This window comes from Erythrolamprus reginae, chromosome 3 (assembly GCF_031021105.1).
Source record: "Erythrolamprus reginae isolate rEryReg1 chromosome 3, rEryReg1.hap1, whole genome shotgun sequence".
NCBI classification, from domain to species: Eukaryota; Metazoa; Chordata; class Lepidosauria; order Squamata; family Dipsadidae; genus Erythrolamprus; species Erythrolamprus reginae.
Window position 1 is genome coordinate 2,201,887 of NC_091952.1, and position 24,637 is coordinate 2,226,523.

General features: G+C 44.2%; 2 protein-coding genes across 4 annotated transcripts in view; one reads left to right on the forward strand and one right to left on the reverse strand.

Annotated features, from left to right (window-relative positions):
• The window catches only part of CDK5RAP1 (CDK5 regulatory subunit associated protein 1), a 34,119-nt gene extending 13,501 nt beyond the window's left edge, over positions 1-20,618 (forward strand). The window contains exons 7-14 of the mRNA XM_070744336.1: positions 110-230; positions 3,042-3,272; positions 3,353-3,450; positions 7,853-7,908; positions 8,940-9,070; positions 11,415-11,564; positions 19,116-19,256; positions 20,073-20,618. Coding sequence (XP_070600437.1) covers positions 110-230; positions 3,042-3,272; positions 3,353-3,450; positions 7,853-7,908; positions 8,940-9,070; positions 11,415-11,564; positions 19,116-19,256; positions 20,073-20,255 — 1,111 coding nt within the window. The 3' untranslated portion in view covers positions 20,256-20,618. The remainder of the gene's footprint in view (positions 1-109; positions 231-3,041; positions 3,273-3,352; positions 3,451-7,852; positions 7,909-8,939; positions 9,071-11,414; positions 11,565-19,115; positions 19,257-20,072) is intronic.
• Positions 20,619-22,611: 1,993 nt separating this feature from the next.
• The window catches only part of LOC139163523 (BPI fold-containing family B member 4-like), a 34,228-nt gene continuing 32,202 nt past the window's right edge, over positions 22,612-24,637 (reverse strand). For 2 of the 3 annotated variants that reach the window (XM_070744337.1, XM_070744339.1), the window contains 3 exons: positions 24,003-24,045; positions 22,977-23,030; positions 22,612-22,804 (listed from right to left, as the gene is read on the reverse strand). In XM_070744337.1, coding sequence (XP_070600438.1) covers positions 22,978-23,030; positions 24,003-24,045 — 96 coding nt within the window. In that variant the 3' untranslated portion in view covers positions 22,612-22,804; position 22,977. Of the gene's footprint in view, positions 22,805-22,976; positions 23,120-24,002; positions 24,046-24,637 lie in introns of those variants that run through there. The other variant, XM_070744338.1, reaches the window with a different exon arrangement.

Consider the following 24,637-nt stretch of genomic DNA (forward strand, 5'->3'; position numbering starts at 1 on the left):
AAGGGAAATGTCTTAAAAGAAAAATGAGAAAGTCCAGTTGCCTCTTGGAAAAAGCCGTCTTGAGTTATCCCCATAAATCTCTCCGGAAATTGCTTTTCTCTCTCCCCAGGTCCATCATGCGCGGCTGTGACAACATGTGCAGCTACTGCATCGTCCCCTTCACTCGTGGGCGCGAACGAAGCCGGCCCTTGGCCTCCATTCTCGAGGAAGTGCAGATGCTCTCGGATCAGGTAGGAGAACCTGGACTTAAATTGTTGACCAAGCCTGGGGAGTCATTGAAAACTGCTCCAAGGGTGGAGAGTGGTTCTTTCCAGGCCCTTCTGGGAATCCCAGAATAGAATAACAGAAGAGCTTGGAGGTCTTCTAGCCCAGCCCCCACAGGGGTGTCCAACCTTGGAACTTTAAGTCTGGTGGACTTCAACTCCCAGAATTCTCCAGCCGGCATGGTTTAAGACGGGTGGACTTCAACTCCCAGAATTCCTTAGCTGCCCTTCTAGACAGATAGCCATAGGCCTTAGACTTCTATAGCACTTCACAGTGCTTAACAGCCTTCTCTAAGCGGTTTACTTAGAGCCGGGGTGGTGGCTCTACTTCAGCTAACTGCTAGCTGTAGTTCAACAGTTCAAATCTCACCACCAGCTCAGGGTTGACTCAGCCTTCCATCCTTCCGAGGTGGGTCAAATGAGGAGCCAGATTGTTTGGGGCAAAAGGCTGATTCTGTAAATGCTATAATAGCACTATGAAGTGGTATTGAACAGGTCCAAAGACGGGCTACAAGAATGGTGGAAGGTCTTAAGCATAAAACGTATCAGGAAAGACTTAATCAACTCCATCTGTATAGTCTGGAGCAGCATTTCCCAACCGGTGTGCCGCGGCACACTAGTGTGCCGCGAGACATGGCCAGGTGTGCCGCCAAGCTTCAGCTGGGCGGGGCGCTGCCGGTACTTCCGTCCTGGGGCTCCCGCTCGCAGCTGTCCCCCGCCTCCTGCTCGATGCCGCGGTTTTCGGCGCTCTCCTGCTGGGCCCCAAAGAAAGAAGGCAGGAAGAAGGAGAGCTCCATTCTTCGCACCTTTTTCCCGCCTTCCTTCTTTGGGGCCCAGCAGGAGAGCGCCGAAAACCGCGGCATCGAGCAGGAGGCGGGGGACAGCTGTGAGCGGGAGCCCCAAGACGGAAGTACCGGCAGCGCCCCGCCCAGCTGGAGCTTCTCTGGCGTCGACGGCAAGTGTCCAATGGGAGCGGGGGGGGTGGCCGCAGCGGCCGCAGGCAGTCGCGGGGAGATGGCGGCGGCGAGAGGGATCGCTCTCTCTCTCTCTCTCTCAGCTGACTGCAAGTGGGAGCCCTGACGGTGGCGGTTGGACGTGCTGCTGGACGTCGTACTTGCTGGCGCTGCGTGCCTGGCATATACGGTGTCCAGCACCACGTCCAGCTGCCGCCGTCAGGGCTCCCGCTTGCAGTCAGCTGAGAGAGAGAGAGAAAGAAAGAGAGACATATAAGAGAGGCAGAGAGAGAGAGAAAGAGAGATAGCAAGAGAGGCAGAGAAAGAGAGAGAGAGAAAGAGAGAGAGAAAGAGACATAGCAAGAGAGGCAGAGAGAGAGATAGAGAAAGAGAGAGAGAAAGAGACATAGCAAGAGAGGCAGAGAGAGAGAAAAAGAAAGAGAGACATAGCAAGAGAGACAGAGAGAGAGAAAGAGAGAGAAAGAAAGATTGATAGCAAGAGAGGCAAAGAGAAAGAAAGAGACATATAGCAAGACAGTGAAAGAGAGAGAGAGAGCAAGAGAGAGAAAAAAGCAAGAAAGAGATAGCAAGAGAGACAGAGAGAGAGAGCAAGGGAGAGAGAAAGACATAGAGGAAGGGAAGGAGGGAGGGAGAAAGAGAGCAAAACAGGAAGAAAGAAAGAAAGAAAGAGGGATGGAGAGAGAGAAAGAAGGGAAGGAAGGAAAAGAGAAAGAGGGAGAAATAGAGCGAAAGGAAGGAAGAGAGAGGGGGTTTTTGTCCAAACTTTTCTTTAGCGTGCCCCCCCCCCCCTCTTTCAGTGTTCCCCAGGATTTTGAAAATATGAATAATGTGCCGCGGCTCAAAAAAGGTTGGGAAACACTGGTCTGGAGGACAGAAGGGAAAGGGGGGGACATGATCGAAACATTTAAATATGTTAAAAGGTTAAATAAGGTCCAGGAGGGAAGTGTTTTTAATAGGAAAGTGAACACAAGAACAAGGGGGCACAATCTGAAGTTAGTTGGGGGAAAGATCAGAAGCAACGTGAGGAAATATGATTTGACTGAAAGAGTAGTAGATCCTTGGAACAAACTTCCAGCAGACGTGGTAGATAAATCCACAGGAACTGAATGTAAACATGCCTGGGATAAACATAGATCCATCCTAAGATAAAATACAGAAAATTGTATAAGGGCAGACTAGATGGACCATGAGGTCTGTTTCTGCCATCAGACTTCTATGTTTCTATGTATATAAGTCTAAATGCTATTGCCCTTCCTTCCTTCCTTCCTTCCTTCCTTCCTTCCTTCCTTCCTCCCTCCCTCCCTCCCTCCCTCCCTCCCTCCCTCCCTTCCTTCCTTGGTAAAATGAGGACCCGGATTGTTGGGAGAAAGAGGCTGATTCTGTAAAACGCTTAGAGAGGGCTGTAAAAGCACTGTGAAGGGCATATAAGTCTAAATGCTATTGCTATTGGTATTTAGATAATCAGCCTCTTGTGCCCAACAGTCTGGGTCCTCATTTTAGCCTCCTTGGAAGGATGGAAAGCTGAGTCAACCTTGAGTCGATCCTGGCTGTGGACTGAGTCAGACTGCAGTACGACCACAATTGAGCCAAACATTTCTGTTGTTAAGTGAGTTTTGCCCTATATTATGACCTTTCTTGTCACAGTTGTTAAGTGAATCACTGCAGTTGTTAAGTGAACCTGACATCCTCATTGACTTGAGTTGTCAGAAAGGGAATCACATTTACCTTCGGTCACAGCGATGGACGTAAATATGAAGCAATTGACAAACATCTCCCCTCCTCCCCTTCTCTCCTCTCCTTGTAGGGTGTGAAGGAAGTGACCCTTTTGGGCCAGAACGTCAACAGTTACCGGGACACCTCCCAGGTCCAGTTCCTCTCTCTGGCGTCACCTGAGCTCAGGCAAGGATTCCGAACCGTCTACAAAGCCAAAAAGGGCGGGTTGCGTTTTGCCGAGCTTCTGGACCGCGTAGCTGCCGTGGACCCAGAGATGAGGATCCGCTTCACTTCCCCACACCCCAAAGATTTCCCGGATGAGGTGGGTCTGGCCCCCCTGAGCTCTCCCTCACCCACAGCCAGCAGCAGTGGGCCAGTAACAACCCTGTTCGCGTTTCGCAGGTCTTTGAGGTCATGCGGGAAAGACACAACCTCTGCAAACAGGTGCACCTCCCTGCTCAAAGCGGCAGCTCCCGCGTCCTGGAGGCCATGAAGAGAGGGTGAGATGTGTGCTTGTGTGTATGTGAGTGTCTGTAGGGGCTGTTACGCACCCTGGCAATGTCTGGTCATGCGGCATCCTATTTCAGAAGCCCATTCTGCTAAAATGTTGGGGAAGTTTATTCTATTATTATTATTATTATTATTATTATTATTATTATTATTATTATTATTATTATTTTCTTTATTTTTTTTAAAATAGATTTTATTATATTACAAAGGTTAAAAAGGAAGAGCAAATATATCTTGTTTTACATCACTGTTTCAACATATACAGTACTTATAATTGTATAATCAATGTGCTTATCTTCTTAATTATTGTGTACAGATATTCCATGTCATGTCAAAGCAAAAATATTGTTATATCAACATTAAGATTAAATTCTAAACTTTCTATATAAATACTTTGTACATTCTTGCCCTTCATTCACCCAAAACCCCCATTGACTGTTTTGTAACAGTTCCAACTATCTTTAATTGTTGGTATGCAGCATATGGCGGCGGCGGTTTTTAAATATTTTGTTCTGTCATACACTTTATCTAAGGTCAGTTTGGATTGAGTTTAATATCGAATCAATTGAAGATTTTCAGAATCTATTGTTTGTTCACTATCATTGTTATTTTCATGTATCATCTTGTTTTGATTTTAATTTAATTCTATTATTATTATTATTATTATTATTATTATTATTATTATTATTCATTAGATTTGTATGCCGCCCCTCTCCGTAGACTCGGGGCGGCTCACAACAATAACAAAGACAATATAAGAACAAATCTAATAATTTAAAAAACACTAAAAACCCCATTATTAAAAGCAAGCATACACACAAACATACCATGTATAAACTGTATAGGCCCGGGGGGGATGTCTCAGTTCCCCCATGCCTGACGGCAGAGATGGGTCTTAAGAGCTTTACGAAAGGCAAGGAGGGTGGGGGCAGTTCTGATCTCCGGGAGGAGCTGGTTCCAGAGGGTTGGGGCCGCCACAGAAAAGGCTCTTCTCCTGGGTCCCGCCAAACGACATTGTTTCGTCGACGTTAGAAATTCTTAGTCGATGTTAGAAATTGCGTTAGAAATTCTGTTTATAGAAAGCATTGCACAGAACTAGCAAAGAGCACAGTCATCATGTGCTTTACCGCTCAACTATAACAGGAAACAGGAAGCACTATTTAGAACAAAAGAGTATAGACTAGAGCACTGATGGCGGAAGTGTGTGTGTGTGTGTGCTATTGTCCATGCGTGAGTGCCCACACAATGCCTGGGGAGGGTAAAAACAATTTCCCCACCCCACCCCTGAGGCTCTCTGGAAACCAAAAATGCCCTCCCAGAGCCTCTGAGAGAGCCAGAAATCAGCTGGCCGGCACACACATGCACGTTGGAGCTGAGCTAGGGCAACAGCTCGCGTGCCAGCAGATACGGCTCTGCCTACCCCCTGTGGCACCCATATCATAGGTTTGCCATCACTGGCCTAGAGTATATACCAGGGGTCCCCAAACTTTTTACACAGAGGGCGAGTTCACTGTCCCTATGATTGTTGGAGGGCCAAACTATTAAAAAAACATATGAACAAATCCCTATGCACACTGCACATACCTTATTTTAATTAATTATTAATTAATTAATTATTAATTAATTAATTAGTTATTAATTAATTAAATATTAGATTTGTTACATTGTATCATTGTTGCTGTGAGCCGCCCCGAGTCTGCGGAGAGGGGCGGCCTACAAATCTGATAAATAAATAAATAAATAAATAAAATAAATATTTTAAAATAAAAAACAAAATGGGAACGTACTATTTAGAGGGGAGAAGAAGCCTAAAATTCCCATATGTTTATGTTTTGTTTTTAATTTTCTTTTGTTAACATCTGATTGGCTATACAAAGTTTTCTTGGTGCATGACGGGCTGGCAGTGGAACGGGGAGCCCTCGTGTGCAGGCATGTGTGAACCTTCGCTGGTGCAAGACTTCCCTGCACTTTCCGTGCTGCTCCCCGCCCCAACTCCAACACCGGGGACGCATCCTGTGCTCCTGTCAGTCACCCGCAGATCAGATAAATGGCCTCAGTGGGCCGCATACGGCCCGTGGGCCGTAGTTTGGGGACCACTGGTAAATACCATAGATCCAGACTTGCAAATACTGTCATCTGTGTGGTCGAGCAGTGTGGTTGGGCGGTAGGAAAAGCAAGCAGGATGCTTGGCTGCATAGCTAGAGGTATAACAAGCAGGAAGAGGGAGATTGTGATCCCCTTATATAGAGCGCAGGTGAGACCACATTTGGAATAATACTGTGTCCAGTTCTGGAGACCTCACCTACAAAAAGATATTGATCAAATTGAAGGGTCCAAAGATGGTGGAAGGTCTCAAGCATAAAACGTATCAGGAAAGACTTCATGGACTCAATCTGTATAGTCTGGAGGAGAGAAGGAAAAGGGGGGACATGATCGAAACATTTAAATATGTTAAAGGGTTAAATAAGGTTCAGGAGGGAAGTGTTTTTAATAGGAAACTGAACACAAGAACAAGGGGACACAATCTGAAGTTAGTTGGGGGAATGATCAAAAGCAACATGAGAAAATATTATTTGACTGAAAGAGTAGTAGATGCTTGGAACAAACTTCCAGCAGAGGTGGTGGGTAAATCCACAGGAACTGAATTTAAACATGTCTGGGATAAACATAGATCCATTGTAAGATAAAATACAGGAAATAGTATAAGGGCAGACTAGATGGACCATGAGGTCTTTTTCTGCCGTCAATCTTCTATGTTTCTATCTGTTGGTTGGACTCTATTGTAGTTGCATAGAAATACATTCCAACAATGAATTCTACCAGTTCGCTTAAATTCTGACGTGTAACAGAAAGCAGAACACAGGTGCCATTTCAGCCCATGTACCTGTGTGTCTGAAGAAGATCTGAGTTTTTCCATCTGGAAGGAATGCGATGAGGAACTGGATTTGCCCCCAGGAGGGAGAAGTCACTTTCCAAAGGAGTAAGAAACAACTCAACCCAGAGGTTATGTGTGGGTGAGAGAGAGTGAAGGCAGTCTCTCCTTAATACATCCCAGAGGCTATCGTAGAGCAGGGGTCTCCAGAATTGGCAATTTTAAAGACTTGTAGACTTCCAGAATTCCCTGCCATGGTGAGTTGAAGGCAATAAGTCTTATAGTTGCCAAGTTTGGAGAACTTTGTTGTAGATGCAGAGAGTCGAGTATTCAGTCTGGTAAGAATCTGTCTATAGGTGTGGAACAATAAAGATCTCAGCTTGAAAGACTCTCCCTCTGTCATTCTTAGTTTTGGACCTGACACAATCTGGGTGAGGGATGCTGGTAGTTGAAGTCCACACAGGATGTGATGGAATGTGTTGAGGAAGTGGATCCCTAGGGGGGCATCCCAGAAGAGGCAACTCAGACCTGATATGTGAGAGAGAAAGACAGCAAAGATAGTATTTCCGTAATAGTTCCCAAAAATATTGTGGATTTAGATGGCAGAACCCTTAAATCTGGCAACATTCTGTCTTTAGGTGTGGAACAATATAGAACTCAGCTTGGAAGAATCCCCATATGTCATTCTTAGTTTGGGTCTTCACACATGGTGGCTGTGGGATTCTGGTAGTTGAAGTCCACGCAAGATGTGATGGAATGGGTCCTCAGGAGGAAGGGGGTCTTCTCCGGGTCCTGTCAACTAAACAATGCTGCTTGGCGGGACCCAGGGGAAGAGCCTTCTCTGTGGCGGCCCCGGCCCTCTGGAACCAACTCCCCCCGGAGATTAGAATTGCCCCCACCCTCCTCGCCTTTCGTAAGATCCTTAAAACCCACCTCTGCCATCAGGCATGGGGGAACTGAGATTCCCTTTCCCCCTAGGCCTTTACAATTTTATGCATGGTATGTCTGAATGTATGTTTGGTTTTTTATATTAATGGGTTTTTAATCGTTTTTATTATTGGATTATTATTGTACGCTGTCTTATTATTGCTGTTAGCCGCCCCGAGTCTCCGGAGAGGGGCGGCATACAAATCCAATCAATACATACATACATACATACATACACACAGTTGTCATTTTTGGTTTGAGGTCTAAGATAGGGCGATTGGGGAATTCTGGGAGTTGGTCTACATATATTAGTTGAGGGCTTCTGGAGTCAACATGTAATGTGATGGAATACAGTTATGGGGTGGCATCATAAGAAAGAGGGGTGCATTGCACAGGAGTAAGAGATAATAGAAAGTCTGTGTGAGAGAAAGAGGATGAGAACAGCCTCTCCTCAATAGTTCCCAGAGTTTATCTGCAGAGAGTGGAGTCTTCAGTCAGGCAAGATTCTGTCTACAGGTAACGAACTCCGCTTGAAACAAGCCACATGTCAATCTTGGTTTGGGGCCTGACAACCCACGTTCTCCTCCTTCCAGATACACGCGGGAATCGTATCTGGAGCTTGTACACCATCTCCGTGATTATTTACCAGGTGAGTATCTCATTTATAAGAACCTAAGAAGAGCCCTGCTGAATCAGGCCAAAGCCCATCGAGTCCAGCATTCTGTGTCCCACAGTGGCCCACCAATTGTCCATGGGGATCTTGAGCAGAAAGAGAAGGCAAGACTCTCCCTTTCCCTTGACCCTCAACAAATGGGACCCAAGGCAAAAGATAGAGAGAGCGAGAGCGAAAGATATTGAGATAGAGAGAGATAGAGAGAAGATAGATAGATAGAGAGAGAGAATATGAGAGAGAGATGATAGACAAATAGAGTAGATAGAGAGGTAGAGATAGAGAGATAAGAACATAAGAACCTAAGAGGAGCCATGCGGAATCGGGCCAAAGCCCATCGAGTCCAGCATTCTGTGTCCCACGGTGGCCCACCAATTGTCCATGGGGATCTTGAGCAGAAGGAGAAGGCAAGACCCTCCCTTTCCCCTGAACCCCAACAAATGGGACCCCAGGGAACCCTGCCTGCCTCAACCAACATAGAGGCGGCACTTGGACATACGTTTCAATCACCACCCATGATACACTTGGCATCCATGAATCTGTCTCATCCTGCCTTGAAGCTCTCCAGGCTGACAGCTGTCACGACCTCTTCTGGAAGGGAATTCCATCAACCAAGGACCCTCTGGGTGAAGAAATATTTCCCTTTATTTGTCCTCGCTTTCTTACCTATGAGCTTTAGGGAGGGCCCCCTCGTCCTAGTATTGTGTGAGAGAGAAAATAATTTTTCTCTATCCACCTTTTCTATCCCATGCATTTATCTTTTCCCAATGGCCCCCAGATTGAAATTATATATTTATGGGTTCTAAAGGTAGCATACAGGTAATTGGGAGCTGGGGGTGAACAAGAAAATTTGGGTACATCTCACACTCCGAATGTAACTTTTCCCGCCCTAACAAGGTGCTAATGGATTTCAGTAGCCCGGGCCAGAACACCATGGGGGGGCAGATTCTTCCTAACTTCAAATGGTTGCTAAACGAGGACTCCCTAGAAAATGGAATCCCTGTTTGCAGATGCGATGCTCACCAGTGACTTTATCGTTGGGTTCTGCGGGGAGACGGAGGCCGACCATTTGCAGACGCTGTCGCTCCTCCGTGAGGTCGGCTACAACTTCGCCTACATCTTTGCCTACAGCCAGCGGCAGGTGAGGCCTGGGCACCCTGGGGTGTGTTCTGTTGGGCTCTCTGGTAGACTCCTCCCGAAAATTCACAGGTACAAATTTCAGACACACACACACGTTTGAAAATTCAAAACAATGTTCTTTATAATGAAAATTCCCTTGAACCAAGCCCTCTTTTGGTATAGCAAAGAGCACTCGTCTCCAAACAAACTGGTAATTTGTACAAGTCCCTTATCAGTTCTGAGATACTTAGCTTGCAGCTGTGAGGCAATTCACAGTCCTTCTTCTTTCACAAAGTGAAACACACTTTGCTCTGGTTTAGTTTCAAAGTGGGGAAAAATCAACACACAAAAAGTCAAAGTCAGCAAGGCAGTCACGAAACACAACGATCAGATAATCCTCCACAATGGCCAAACCCACAGGCTGCTCTTTATAGCAGCCTCACTAATGACCACAACCCGACCCAACCACAGGTGGCCTCATTTTCTTTGATAATAATCTCTCAGTTGTTGCTGCCTATGCATCGCTCTCCGCATGCGTGGCTGTATCATTAACTCTTGTTCTGAATCCAAGGAGGAGCTAGATAATTGATCTCCTTCTGAGCTGTCTGCCCCACTCTCCTCCTCCCTGTCACTCATGTCTTCTTGGTCAGAGGAGCCTTCATCAGCAGATTCCACCGGGGGCAAAACAGGCCTGCAGCACGTGGATGTCTCCCCCACATCCACAGTCCTTGGGGCAGGAGCTGGGCCAGAGCTAACCACAACAGGGTGGCTCATTTTTAAAAAATCTTTATTTACTTTTTATTGTATTATTAGAGTTGGAAGGGGCCTTGCGGGTCATCTAGTCCAACCCCCTGCTGGTGCAGGAGACCCTACGTCACACTAGTCCAATAGCAGTCCCGTCTCTTCTTCAAAGTTTCTAGTTTTGTCCGCCACCTCTGCGGACCATCATTTTGTCCCTCCTGGTCTTTCTCTTCGCTAGAGTAGTGGTGCCCAGTTCCTGAGTTGGAAGGGACCTTGGAGGTCTTCTAGTCCAGCCCCCTGCTTAGGCAGAAAGCCCTACAGTACTTCAGACAGATGGTTATCCAACATCTGCTTAAAAACTTCCAGTGTTGGGGCATTCACAACTTCCGGTGGCAAGTTCTGGACCACAGATCAATTCTTCTAACTGTCAGGAAATTTCTCCTTGGTTCTAAGTTGCTTCTCTCCTTGTTTAGTTTCCACCCATTGCTTTTTGTTCTACCCTCAGGTGCTTTGGAGAATAGGTTGACTTCTACTTCTTTGTGGCAACCCCTGAGATACTGGAAGATTGCTGTCCTGTCTCCCCTGGTCCTTCTTTTCATTAAACTAGCCAGGCCCAGTTCCTGCAACTGTTCTTCCTATGTTTTAGCCTCCAGTCCCCTAATTATCTCCTGTGTCTCTTCTCTGCCCTCTTTCTAGAGTCTCAACATCCTTTTTGCATCGTGGCCACCACAACTGGACGCCGTATTCCATGTGTGGCCTCACCAAGGCCTTGTAAAGTGATATTAACACTTCGCGTGATCTTGATTCTCTCCCTCTGTTAATGCAGCCTAGAACTGTGTTGGCTTTTGTGGCAGCTGCTGCACACGGCTGGCTCCTGTTTAAACCAGACAGTTACAGAAGTGCAGATTCTCGTTTTTATTCTCTTTTTTGTAAGCCGCCCTGAGTCTGCGGAGAAGGGCAGCGTAGAAATCCAAGCAAACAAATAATTGTGGAAAACTGCCTGTAATCCTAGATCCACATGTCCTTGGTTTCTTAGTCTGTCCTACCCTACAGGGCTGACCAGTGCAGAGGCTTGTTTATTTATTTTATTTATTAGATTTGTATGCCGCCCCTCTCCGGAGACTCGGAGCAGCTCACAACAACAAAACACAGTAGAAATCTAATGATTAAAAACAGTTTAAAACCCTTATTATAAAAAGACAGTCACGCATCTCATACAAACCATACATAAAACGGAAACGGCCCAGGGGAATCCATTTCCCCATTGCCTGACGGCAGAGGTGGGTTTTTAGGAGTTTGCGAAAGGCAAGGAGGGTGGGGGCAGTCCTGATCTCTGGGGGGAGTTGATTCCAGAGGGTTTGGCCAGCCACAGAGAAGGCTCTTCCCCTGGGTCCCATGGGACGACATTGTTTCGTTGACGGGACCTGGAGAAGGCCAACTCTGTGGGACCTAACCAGTCACTGGGATTCGTGCGTCAGAAGGCGGTCCTGGAGATGTTCCAGGGGCTGTCGCGGCCTGGTCATTATTTGATTTGTCAGCTGCTCAGTCAGTCCCTAGATTAAGTCCAGCATCCTGGTCCTGCTTCCTGCCTTCACTAGTCCTGACCTCCAGCTTTCCCTCCCCAGAAAACCCGGGCCTTTCACCGGCTGCCGGACGATGTACCGCCTGAAGTGAAGCACCATCGGCTACAGGAACTGAACACCGTCTTCCGGGAAGAGGCCTCCCGCCTCAACGCGGCGGCCGTGAGCCAGACACAAGTGGTGCTGGTGGAAGGGGTGAGTGTGCCACGGGGCTAGCCGGCTCTGGCTGGTCGGGGGGGGAAGGGACACTGCCTGGTATCCCCCAGGGTTTCAGGGCAGGCGAGATGGGAACACCTGGAGGTCACTGAGTCTGACCTCCCACCCCAGTCGGTTGGGAGAGGGAATGGCATGGACGTTTGAGAGGGAGGAAGGGTGATGGAGATGATGGATAGGGAGGGAGGGAGGATGAAAAAAAGCAAAAGAGGGAAGAAAAAAGTAAAAGGAAAGAAAAAATGGGATAGCAATAGAATATAATAAACAGGGTAAGGATAGGGATGATAAGAACAAGGATAGGGTGGAATTTGCGCATGCGACAAACTAGATAGACGCATCTACAGAGAGCTCCCTAATGTGAATTAGGAAAAGTGAAAGTTAACCCCTGACAACCCCCTCTAGCTTGGTGAAAAGCTGATTGAGGGGGAGCAGATTGAACGGAGCCTTTGAAAACTTTACAAAAAAGAGCCAAAAGAAGAAGCAAGTTGCAGTTTTAAATGTGAGTAGGGGGAAAAGTAAGAACAAAGGAAAGATGGCGACTACTACGGAGCTGGAGGGAAAAATGGATTCACTGTTAACGGCATTTGCTAATATGGGGCAGTTGCTCCAAGACATGAAAAAGGAAATAGCTGCCGTTGGGGCTGGCGTTGCAGATTTAAAAGAGCAGTCGAAAACACAAGATCAGAGAATTGTGAAACTGGAGGAGGGGAAAAGTCGCCAGGAATTACGTATAATTAACTTGGAGGACAGACAAAGAAGAGCTAATCTCCGCCTGAGGGGATTCAAACAGGATTTTGCTGAGGGTAAACGTCTTATCCAAGCAATCTATCAATGGTTTGGTGAAAACAACATTAAGTGTGACCCAGGCGAATTTGAAAGAGTACATTGGGCATTCGGCTCTCGGAGTCAAGGAGATCAAAAAGATGTTATCGTAAGATTCAGTTCGGAAAGGAGAGCAGCAGAAATTTTCAGAGAACTAAAGCAGATTTCAAACTTACATTATAAAGCCATTCTAATATGCATTTTAAAAGACTTGTCTGCAGAAACACTTAAGATGAGGAACCAAATGAGAGACGTCACGTCCCAACTATATGAAAATGGAATCCGTTTCACATGGCGTTATCCTGCTACAGTAATTGTTTTTAAAGATTCCAAAGTTTTCCAGGTGAGATCTCTGGATGAGGGGAAGAAATTGCTTCAACAGCTGGGGATCGATTCGAAGGTAATTTCCCAGGCATCAACATCGAAGGGCAAGCCAGAAGTAGGAGATGGAGAGGGAAGAAACGGAAGAGGAGAAGATGATTTGTTTATGCTCCAACCAATTCGTGCAGCAGAACAAAGGAAAGAGGAAAAAATTGCAGCTCTTCAAAAGGAACTTGAATTACTCCAGCAAAAGGAAAAAAGAGAAGAACCAAGAATCACCCGCCAGAAGAAGAAATAATGAACTGAACTGAGCTGATCTGCCAACATGGTATTATTGTTCTCAACTAACTAACTTCTTCTTTGTGCATTCTACGCTAACCAACAAGGGGAAAAGAGGGAAGGAGGGGGGATCTTTCTTTATTGTATTAAAAGGGGAGATATGGGGGGGGTCTCTAGTGGAACGCAAATTCAGGAGTGCCTCTTGGATAACGAAAATTCTTTTCGTTGCCTCCCCTTAGGGGGGGGGTGCAAGGGAAGGGGCACTAGGGTGGGGGTTCATGTTAATTAACAAATACTTTTCCAAAAGGCTGTTTTGCAGGAGGGGGAAATACATTTAAAATTATGTAAAATGGGTGAAACAGTGATATTGTCGTTAAACGTAAATGGTCTCTCATCACAGAAAAAACGCTATAGAATTATGAAGCTGGCTAGGGATAGTAGAGCTGATATCTTATTTTTATCAGAAACTCATAAAGGGAGGAAAAATCAGATAAATTAGTTACCAATAGCGAGTGGCAACGGGCCTATGAGTCGAGAGGGACGGCAAAAAGCAGAGGAGTCGCCATCTTGATTAGTCAAAGAATATTATTTCAATTAATTAATATTAAAAGAGACAAAGACGGTAGAATGCTATTTATTAAGGGGAAAATAAATAATAAGCCAGTAACTTTAGCAGTAATTTATGCCCCCAATGTAAATGCAAAACAATTTATAATGAATGTAAAGCGCAAATTAGATAATTTTGCGGAAGGCACAGTGATTTTAGCAGGCGATTTCAACTTGGAATTAACAGCAGGGAGGGGAGAAAAGAAAAAGTTACATTTAAATAAAATTAATATGATGGACCTCCATGAAAATATAGTAAACAGGGATACATTTTATTCGGCAAGACACAATAAATTTAGTTGCATTGATTATATATTAATCAACAAAACAGGGGAAGTACAGCTTAAGAAAGCAGAAGTTAAAAGCATTTGGTTATCAGACCATGCCCCATTGTTAGCAGTGATTGAAATGGATGTTGGTAGGCAACAAAGGATTTGGAGATATAACCCTGTGGTTTCGGCTAGTGAGAAAAATAGACTCAAATTACAAAAGGAATTGAGTGAATTTTTTAGTATTAACGCAACAGGTGAAACTAAGCAAACAATAGTTTGGGATACACACAAGGCTGTTATGAGAGGTAATTGTATTAGCACTGAATCTTTTATTAGGAAATCCTGGGAAGCTGAAAGAGAAAGCCTATTAAAAGAAATAGATTTAATTCAAGAAACTTTGAAAATTACAAGAAATAGAGCCTGGAATACATTATTATTATCTAAGAAAAAGAAATTACAATCTCTTGATGAAGAGAGATGGAATAAAATGAAGATGATTGTAAAACAGAGAATCATGGGATGGGGGAACAAATCAATGAAACAAATGGTATATTATTTGAAAAAAAGAAAAGAGAAATCCCATATCAATAAAATCCCATATGCAATAAAACGTAGTAATGTAGAAATGGAAAAAATAATGTGTGATTTTTATGGGAATTTATACAAAAAAGAACATATTACATTGCAGACTATAGAGGTTAATGAGAAATTAACGGAAGAAGATAGACAATTTTTAAATGCAAAAATAACAAATGATGAGATATCTAGAGTTATTAAAGGGTTGAAACCTGCTAAAGCCCCAGGCCCAGATGGTTTTACTGGTGAATATTATAAGACTTATAAGAATGAATTATTACCGCATTTGGAAAAATTGTTTAATAATGTAATTGTGACTTTTGAAACTCCACAGTCGTGGAAAATCTCAGAAATTATAACTATCCCAAAGCCGGATCGTGATTTAATGGACCCAAGTTCCTATCGCCCTATCAGCTTACTTAATCAGGATTACAAAATATTTATGAAAATATTGGCAAACAGGGTAGAGAATATCTTACCAAAGGTAATTGGAGAAGACCAATATGGATTTGTTAAAGGAAGAAAGATTTATGAACCAATTAGAAACGTGGTTAATGTTATACACCATGCTACCAGTACCAAAAGAAAACTAGGTATTTTAAAGTTAGATGTGTACAAAGCCTTTGATAAAGTTAACCATGATTACCTGTTTCAATTATGTAAAGATTTAAATATGGGAGATTCATTTTGTAGAATTATAGAAACAATTTATAAGGATAATATAGCTCATATTAGAGTAAATGGCAACAGAACAGAGACGATTAAAATTCAGAATGGAACTAAGCATAAGGTATAAGGGCAGACTAGATGGACCATGAGGTCTTTTTCTGCCGTCAGTCTTCTATGTTTCTATGTTTCTAAGCAGGGTTGCCCATTATCCCCAATGTTATTCGCATTGGCAATTGAAGTCTTAGCAAATAAAATTAGAAATGATAAGGAATGGAGAGGTTATCAACTAGGAAAACTGAAATTGAAATTAAATTTGTTTGCAGATGATGCTATAGTGATGTCTGAAACCCCAATTGAAATGATGAAAACAATAATGATCTTGCTCCAGGAATTTAAAGACCAATCGGGACTTATGGTTAATATAGAGAAATCGGAGATAATTTGTTTAAATATAGGCCCTAAAGAGCAAATTGAGATACAAAAAGTATCAGGATTGAAACTAGGATGTAAAAAAATGAAATATTTAGGAATTTGGTTGTTTAAGAATCCGATTAAAATTGCGACAGCCAACTATAATTTAATATGGAAGAGAATTCAGAAGCAGATAAAAAATTGGAGGGGAAAAAGGTTGGGAAGAATTGCTAAGATCAGAGCCCTTAAAATGATGATAATACCAAAAATGATGTATTTATTTCAGGTTTTACCAGGCACCTTCCCTGGGGCAAAACTGAGAGAATGGGATAGTAAATTGAATTTTTGGATTGAAGGAAACAAAAGGCCCAGAATAAGAAAAAAAATGGCAGTTTGCCCACGAGAAAGAGGGGGGGGTGGGGGAGCCCGTGCTTAGTACTATATAAAGAAGCGTTTCAAATAGAAAGATTAATGAAATTACAGTTATGGGGGGAAAAGAAGTGGGTGAAATTGGAAAAGGAAATTAATAATATAAATAATAAAGAGCTATTATTTAAAAATTGGAGTAGAATAGAAATCAGTAATTTAACCGACCCTCTGAAAGCAAGCTTAGAAATATGGTCCAAATGGCAGGGAAAATGTGGAACTAGGAATTCCAAATTATCAACGTTACACGTATTGAATACAGGTTATGATGTTAATTTAAGCAGAATTATAAAAGTATTAAATAGCAAAGGGATAATGAGAATTGAACAATTATATGAGAAGGACGGAAGAGTTAGCAGAACTCGGTTGGAATGGTGGCTTGGTCAACAGAAATGGCTGCAGATTAATGCAATAAGTAAATACTTAAATAAAAGTGAGAATAAAGAAGCTTTCTTACGAGAAGAAAATTGTTTAGAAAAAATAATAAAAGAAAAGATTAATGAGACAAAAGCCCAAGCCAGTAACATATATAGAATGTTATTGCAGGTGGAAGAGGAAGTAACTAAAAGTTTGACAAGATGCTGGCAAAATGATTTACAAATAGATGAAAGTGAAATGAAAGAAATAGTAGAAGATATATATAAGATTAAAAATACAAGAGTTAAAGATATGAGAAGGAAAATCTTACACAAATGGTATTACACACCGGCACAACTCGCACACTTCCAGGGGAAAGAGAAGGGTAATTGTTGGCATGGTTGCCAAAAGAAGGGAATTTTTATGCATATGTTCTGGGAGTGTGTAGAAATTCAGACATTTTGAAAAGAAGTACAGAACGAAATTAATAAAATGTTAAATATCAACTGGATAATTACAAAAGAAATAGCGATTTTAATTAAACAAAGAAAATTAGGAGAATTCAAGGAAATAAAAACTGCAGCATTGGAAAGTGCTCAAGCAGTAGTGGTATTGGGCTGGAAAGACTCTACAAAATGGACATTACAGAATTGGTACTGGTACATGGTGGATCCCATACATTTTGAAATTATGGAAATAAGATTAAACAATTTTGATGAAAACAAATTGGAGAAGCTGATGGTACGATGGAATAAGGTGAAAGGTTATATGTTGAGTAGAATCTGTGATGTAAATGTGAAAAATAAACTGCAATCACTCTTTCAGTAATATCTAATGCAAGGTAGAGCCAAGGAAATACAGACAAACAAACCAGAAAAATTTTGAACCCCTCGTAATGGGTGGTGGGGGTGAAGGGGGGTGTTTTGTTTGTTAGGTGATGGGCACACGCACTGTGCACTGTTATATGTTTGTTTTATGTAACCATTTTATAAAAATCAATAAAAATTATATTTAAAAAAAAGAAAAAAAGAACAAGGATAGGGTCGGAAGAGGACTTGAAGGTCTTCTAATCCGACCTGTAGCCCAAGGCAGGAAACATTATGCCATCCCAGCAAAGGCTTATCCAACATTTTCTTGAGATTTGGGAAGATAGGTAGATAGGGTAGATGACAAGTAGATAATTAGATAGGGTAGATAGGATAGAGGGTATCTAGGTAGCTAGGTAGGTAGATGATAGGTAGACAGACAGACAGAGTAGATAGGTAGATAGAGTAAGGGTAGGTAGTGTAGATAGATAGATCGTAGGTAGGTAGGTAGAGATAGATAGGTTGGTAGATAGGTAGATAGAGTAAGGGTAGGTAGTGTAGATAGATAGATGGTAGGTAGGTAGAGATAGATAGGTTGGTAGATAGGTAGATACAGCAAGGGTAGATAGTGTAGATAGATAGATGGTAGGTAGGTAGATAGAGATAGATAGGTTGGTAGATAGATAGGTAGATAGGTAGATAGGTTAGATAGATTGTAGGTAGATAGGTAGGTAGATAGAGTAAATAGAGTAGATAGGATAGGTAGATAGTAGATAGGTAGGTAGATAGGGTACATAGATATATAGGTTAATAGATATAGGGAGAGAGACAGACAGACTCAACGGTTCCATTCAAGGGTTCCAGTTTATTTTTTAAAATTTATTTACTCATTTTTTAATGCCGCCCTTCTCCTTAGACTCAGGGCGGCTTACAACATGTTAGCAATAGCACTTTTTTAACAGAGCCAGCCTATGGCCCCCACAATCTGGGTCCTCATTTGACCCACCTCGGAAGGATGGAAGGCTGAGTCAACCTGGAGCCGGTGATGAGATTTGAACCACTGACGTACAGGTCTGCAGTCAGCTTCAGTGGCCTGCAGTACAGCACTCTACCTGCTGCGCCACCCCGGCTCATTTTGATTTTGGCAAGAATGGTGGAAGGTCTTAAGTATAAAACGTATCAGGAAAGACTTAATGAACTCAATCTGTATAGTCTGGAGGACAGAAGGAAAAGGGGGGACATGATCGAAACATTTAAATATATTAAAGGGTTAAATAAGGTCCAGGAGGGAAGTGTTTTTAATAGGAAAGTGAACACAAGAACAAGGGGACACAATCTGAGGTTAGTTGGGGGAAAGATCAAAAGCAACATGAGAAAATATTATTTTACTGAAAGAGTAGTAGATCCTTGGAACAAACTTCCAGCAGACGTGGTAAATAAATCCACAGTAACTGAATTTAAACATGCCTGGGATAAACATATATCCATCCTAAGATAAAATACAGAAAATAGTATAAGGGCAGACTAGATGGACCATGGGGTCTTTTTCTGCCGTCAGACTTCTATGTTTCTATGTTTCTAATCCACCCATCTCCTTCCGTGAAGGTGCAGGAGCGTAAAGACAAAGGATGACCTTGGCCATCAGAAGGAATTCGTTACGGCCATTCCCCGATTCCCACAGCTTACAATACATTTTAAAAGAGCATCAATTTATTTATTTTATTTTATTTTATTTATTTTATTTATTCATTTGTCCAATACACAAATACATAGGAAGAAAAATAGACATGTGGTAATATATATAAGGGTAAAAGTGAACTTAGAGGAGAGGATATATGAAAGGAAGAAAATATATATGATAAGTGAAAGAAAGGAAAGACAATTGGACAGGGGACGAAAGGCACACCAGTGCACTTATGTACGCCCCTTACTGGCCTTTTAGGACCAAAATGGTTTTTGCCTGACCCCTTGTTCTTTGGCCCTCCTAGCCCAGCAAGCGTTCCCCTCTGGATCTGTGGGGCAGGAATGACGGCGGAATCAAGGTCATCTTCCCAGATGTGGAGATGAGCGATGGGAGCGAGGGGCCGTCGGCTGTCCGAGCCCAACCCGGAGATTATGTTCTGGTGGAGGTGAGTCACGTGGGCATCTTATACTCCGAAGAATTTGGTAATTTATACGCCCAACTCCCAAAGGATTAAGATTTTTAACCCTGCCTTTACTAGGCAAGTAATTCAATGCGGCAGACATACCTAGTAATCCTTCCTTCTTTGGGTTTTCAGTACAACAACCCTGTGAGGTGGGTTGGGCTGAGAGAGAGGGATTGGCTCAAAGTCACCCAGCCCGACAGTAGGACTAGAATTCACCAACTCCTAGGGATTGGCCCACCCAGCATGCTTTCATGATTAAGGTCTCCTGTTGATTAGACCAAATCACACAGACGGTTTTCATGCTTAAGGCAGGACTAGAATTCCTTTTCTCCTGGTGATTGGCCCAGAGTCACCCAGCTGGCTTTCATGCCTAAGGCAAAACTAGAACTCACTGTCTCCTGGGGACTGCTCCAAAGTCAACAAGGTGCTTTCATACCTAAGGCAGAACTCATCTCCTGGTGATTGGTCCAAATTCTCTACCTAAATGAGTGGGGGGACTAGAATTCACTGTCTCCTGGTGATTGACTCAAAGTCATCCAGCAAGCTTTCATGCCTAAGGCAAAACTAGAACTCACTGTCTCCTGGTGATAGGCCCAAAGTCACCTATCTGGCTTTCATGCCTAAGGCAGGACTAGAACTCCCCGTCTCCTGGTGATTGGTCCAACTAGGACTAGAAAAACTAGAAAGTAGAACTCTCCTGGTGATAGGCCCAAAGTCACTTATCTTCCTTTCACACCAGACTAGAACTCCTGTCGCCTGGTGAATGACTCCTTCCGCCTTCTTTCTTCCCCGTTCCAGATCTCCTCCTCCTCCTCCCTGATCCTGAAGGGCACCCCCATCTGCCGAACCACCCTCAGACGCAGCTCATCCCCAGCCTCGGGAGAGGCCTCCTGCAGAGCAGCCCTGAGTTCAAGGGGAGGGTTTTTGACACCTCCAGACAGCGAGGGACAGCCAAGGATTGATGACCAGCGAGGGCCTTGACCGCCAATGGCTGCACCTGGTTTGGCAAAGAGTCTTGTGTGTCCAACCGAGCCATCCAGCGTTGTTATCTGAAGCAGAGGGGGTGAAAGACGAGCAACGTGGCTGGACACAAACAGCCTTAGGAATAAGGAGTCCATAATTTGTCCCACAAGGGGATGCGTTCAGACGTGCAGGGCGTTCCTGACAGTTGTCCACTGCTCTCCCAGGGATGGTTCACAAGCGGACGCTTCCCCCTTCGTCTCAAGACGGGCTTCAAAGCCTACAGACTCTATATCTATGGTTCTCAACTTTCCTCATGCCGCGACCCTTCCTCATCTTGGGGTCACCCCCAACCATAAAATAATAAAATTACTAGGAAACTCAGAGGTGGGTTCTAACTTAGCTCGCTGTTGGTTCGCTTTCTCCTGCACTGCTTGGGTGCGCATGCATTATATCATTTTTTTTTTTTTTAAATGCAAAACAAAAAAAAAGCCAAAAACAAGATAGCGATGCATGCACAGTTCCGGAAATTTGGCTATATAGACATCTGGAAACTAGCCCTTATCAACAAACGAATCCTAGCCACGAAAACTGAAACCAGACCCAGAACAACACAGGACAACACCACCAATCACCCTCATCAAAGCCATACCTGCCCACTGACAAAATACAACCCAGAAACCAAACCACACAACCTCTCCAACTGCTGCACCCCCCCTCGACACCCACACATGCCATAAACACATAGTCAGGACACAAACTTGGAGCCAAACCAAAACCTGGGATGTTATGCCACAGACATACATTACAAAACAGCTGACTAGTCTGCAGGCATCAACTGCCACAACTACTCAGGACGTCACCCCTAATCTGCAAACGACAACTGCATCAACTATTCAAGGTGTTATCCCACTGAATAATCAGGATTTTTCAATACAGCCAGCCAACCTACTTGCAGCAGCTGAGCCAGCACTCCACACCCACACACCAGTATTTATAGAGGGACGGCAGCTCAGACCACGCTTTGTTCGCCTGAGCACGAAGCCAAAAGCACCAGCCTGAAGATGACGAGTGGGACTTCTTCGAAATGTCGTCAGGAGACTATCAACCTTGCATGGGAAAAGATCCAAATAGACCTACATATTTGCAGTAGTCTATTTGCACAAGGGTGGACCTGGCTGGAGACAGATAGAGGAGCGGTATCTCGGTTCCAAAGGGGTCGCAACCAGTAGCTGGTTCCTACCGGTACGGTTGATGCCATTGCACTGGTATGGAAAATTGAGCTGCGTGTGCTGGTCCGTGTTTTCGGCGTGCGCGCGTCTGATCGAGATTTTGCTTCTTTGCATGCGCGAAGGGACGTGAGGTTTCAGCTATATTTTTTTGGGCTTCCGCGCATGTGAATTTTTTGCTTCTGGGGCATGGGGCTCTCCCTAGTAGCTGCCTTCTGAGCATACTGTTTTTTGGCTCTTTAAGGATGATGGGAGTTGTAGTTGTGGAAGCTGGCTGGAATTCCGCCCACTGGGTGCTTAGATCTGGCCGATGGGGTCACCCTGGAAACCGCAGCTCGGGAGGGGGCTGCGTGTGGCTCCCCTGAGCTCTGTTTTCACTGACCGAGGATTAGGGAAAGAAAAGAAGAAATGTTTCTTGCCCTTTTGCGTTTGCGAGAAGGGGCAGGAGAGGAGAAAGGGAAGGAGGAAAGAAAAAAGAAAGAAGGGAAGATGGAAAGGGAGCAAGGAAGGAAGAATAAGGGAAGAAGAGAAGGAAGGAAAAAGAAGGGAAGGGAGGGAGGAAGGAAAGAAAGGAGAAGGAAGAGGGAAAGGAGGGAGGAAGAAGGAAGGAAGGAGAAGGAAGAGAAGGAAAAAGAAGGAGGGAGGGAGGAAGAAGGAAGAGAGAAGGAAAAAGAAGGAGGGAGGGAGGAAGAAGGAAGAGGGAAGGAAAAAGAAGGGGAGGGAGGGAGGAAAGAGGGAAGAAAAAAGAAGGGGAGGAAAGAGGGAAGAAAAAAGGAGGAAAGAGGGAAGGAAAAAGAAGGGGAGGAAAGAGGGAAGGAAAAAGGAGGGAGGGAGGGAGGAAAGAGAAGGAAGAGGGAAGAAGAGAAAGGAGCAGAGGAAGGATGGACGGAAGGAAGGAAGGGAGATTATAATGAGAGTAAGGGAGGGTCTTGGAAGTCATACCTTAGCACTTGGGCACCACAGGGGCTCCCGACACCGTTCCTGTGTCACGCCCATCTTCGCCACGCCCACTATGGTCACACCCCACCTGCCACCCCAGCCCTCCGAGGTCAAACCCAACACTGAACGCAGCCCTCAAATGAAATCGAGTTTGACCCTCCTGGATTCCACCCATCCACCCATCTTTCCCATTGAAGCAACATATACCATTTGTTTTTTAAATGCACGCATTTATTTTGCCTTTGGTGCCCGGTTTGGACGACTATCGGCTCCCAGGTGAGTTTTACGAAGAGAGTGAACAGCCTGGGATGGAAGTGCATCCCAGAGGTTTGCAGTGTGAGGCTTCCACAGCAGGCGATGTCCTCCCAGGCTCTGGAGTTCAGCATCCAGGGTGGGCAGCCTCTGCAGCAGAGAAAGGCAACAGGATGAAAGAGAGCCCCCCCCCATGCACGGGAGCCCCCACATCACCCATGAGTTTACAGGAGGACCTGCGACTTTCAAGCCAGGGGGGAGCATCGGGTCGACCGATTGGCTCCGAAGATAGCGCCAGGCTCCCTTTTTGGTGTATTTTTACCTCACCGGTGGCGTGCTGTGACACCTCCGTCAATCTTCGGGTTGACTTTTGCCTCTGCAGGAAAGGAAGATAAGTCGTTCAATGCCTTGGTCATGTCTTGGTTGGACTACTGCAATAGGCTTTGCCCGGGGCTGCCCTTGAAGCTATAAAGGGTAAAGAATGAAGGGGCATGCATGCAGAGTTCTGGAGATCTCTCGGGTGGTGTGTTTGCTCCACCATTGTGTAAATGGCACCGGTTGCCAGTTTTGCTGCCCTGCAGTTGAAGTCCTGCCCCTTTTGTTCATGCAATCACAGTCACACAAATACACACACACTGAAAGAGATAGAGAAACAAAGAGAGGCAAAAAACAACAACTAGAGAGACAGAAAAAAGAAACCGAGAAAGAGAAAATGACAGAAAAAATAAGGAAACAGACAGAAAAAATAGACACAGGAAAAAAACTCAGATGGAAAGAAAAAGAAGAGACAGAAACAGACAGAAAAAACAGAGACACACAGAGAGAAAAAGAAGAGAAAGACAGAAATAGACAGAAAAAAAGAGAAACACAGAGAAGGAAACAGAAAGAAACAGGGAAATGGGCAGAATAAAAGAGAGACAAAGAGACACAGCAAAAAGAAACAGTGATACAGAAAAAGAAGAAAAAAAGAAACGGACAGACAGAAAGAAAACAAAAAGAGGCAAAAAGAAAGAAAAAAGACAAGCAGAAAAAAGAAACAGAGACACAGAAAAAAGGAAGGAATGAAGGAAAGAAAGAGAGAGAAAGAAAGAAAGAAAAAGAAAGAGAATGACATTCCTGTATATCACCAAAGTTGGCAAGAAGACACCCATTCACCAATCTTCCTCTTTTGTGGACCAAGGGAGAAGCACTTTTTAAAACTGCCCCCCAAAATAAAGAGCTTTTTGTGAGTGAGAAGAGAGGGCACCCCTCCTCTCCATCTGCTTGCTTTTGGGGATGATGGGAGTTGTAGTCCAACTCCTTTGGGAAGCCTGGGTATGGAAGGAAGACGAGACCGCAAAGAACTTACTGCTGAAGAGCCAGTTGAGAAGGAAGCCTGGGAACGGCTTGTCCTGGAGACAGAAAGACTGAAATTATTTTCTTGGGGATTCATTTGTCGCTGTTTTTTCCTGTCGAATCACCCTCCCAAATATCGGAGGGAGCCTACTGCTTCATTTTTGCCTCTTGGCCCTTCCAGGGACCATATCCAAGGCAGTTAATTTTTTAAAATAGCCAACAAACTATATTCTACAGTAGTACCTCTAGATACGAGCTGCTCCACATGCGAGTATTTCAAGATACGAGCCACGAGGGGAGAGAAATTTCTGTTCCAGACCCGAGCTCAAATTCGGGATACGAGCCGAGCGTCCACTAGGTGGCGCAAGAATCCTTGCTTTTGGTTATCTCGGAGGGGAAAAACAAAGTCTAAAGCCATTTGTTCCAGATACGAGTTGCTCGACATACAAGCTCCCTTCTGGAACGAATTATGCTCGTATCTAGGGGTACTACTGTATATATGTAACATATTTTTGCTGATAATGAAAAGGAAGGGAGACCAATATAGATCTATTTCACACTTATTTTACTCTCATCAGTTAGCTGTACCCTTACCAGGATTTGAACCTGGGCAGCCTGCCTGCAAGGCAGTAGCTTTAACCTCTAGGC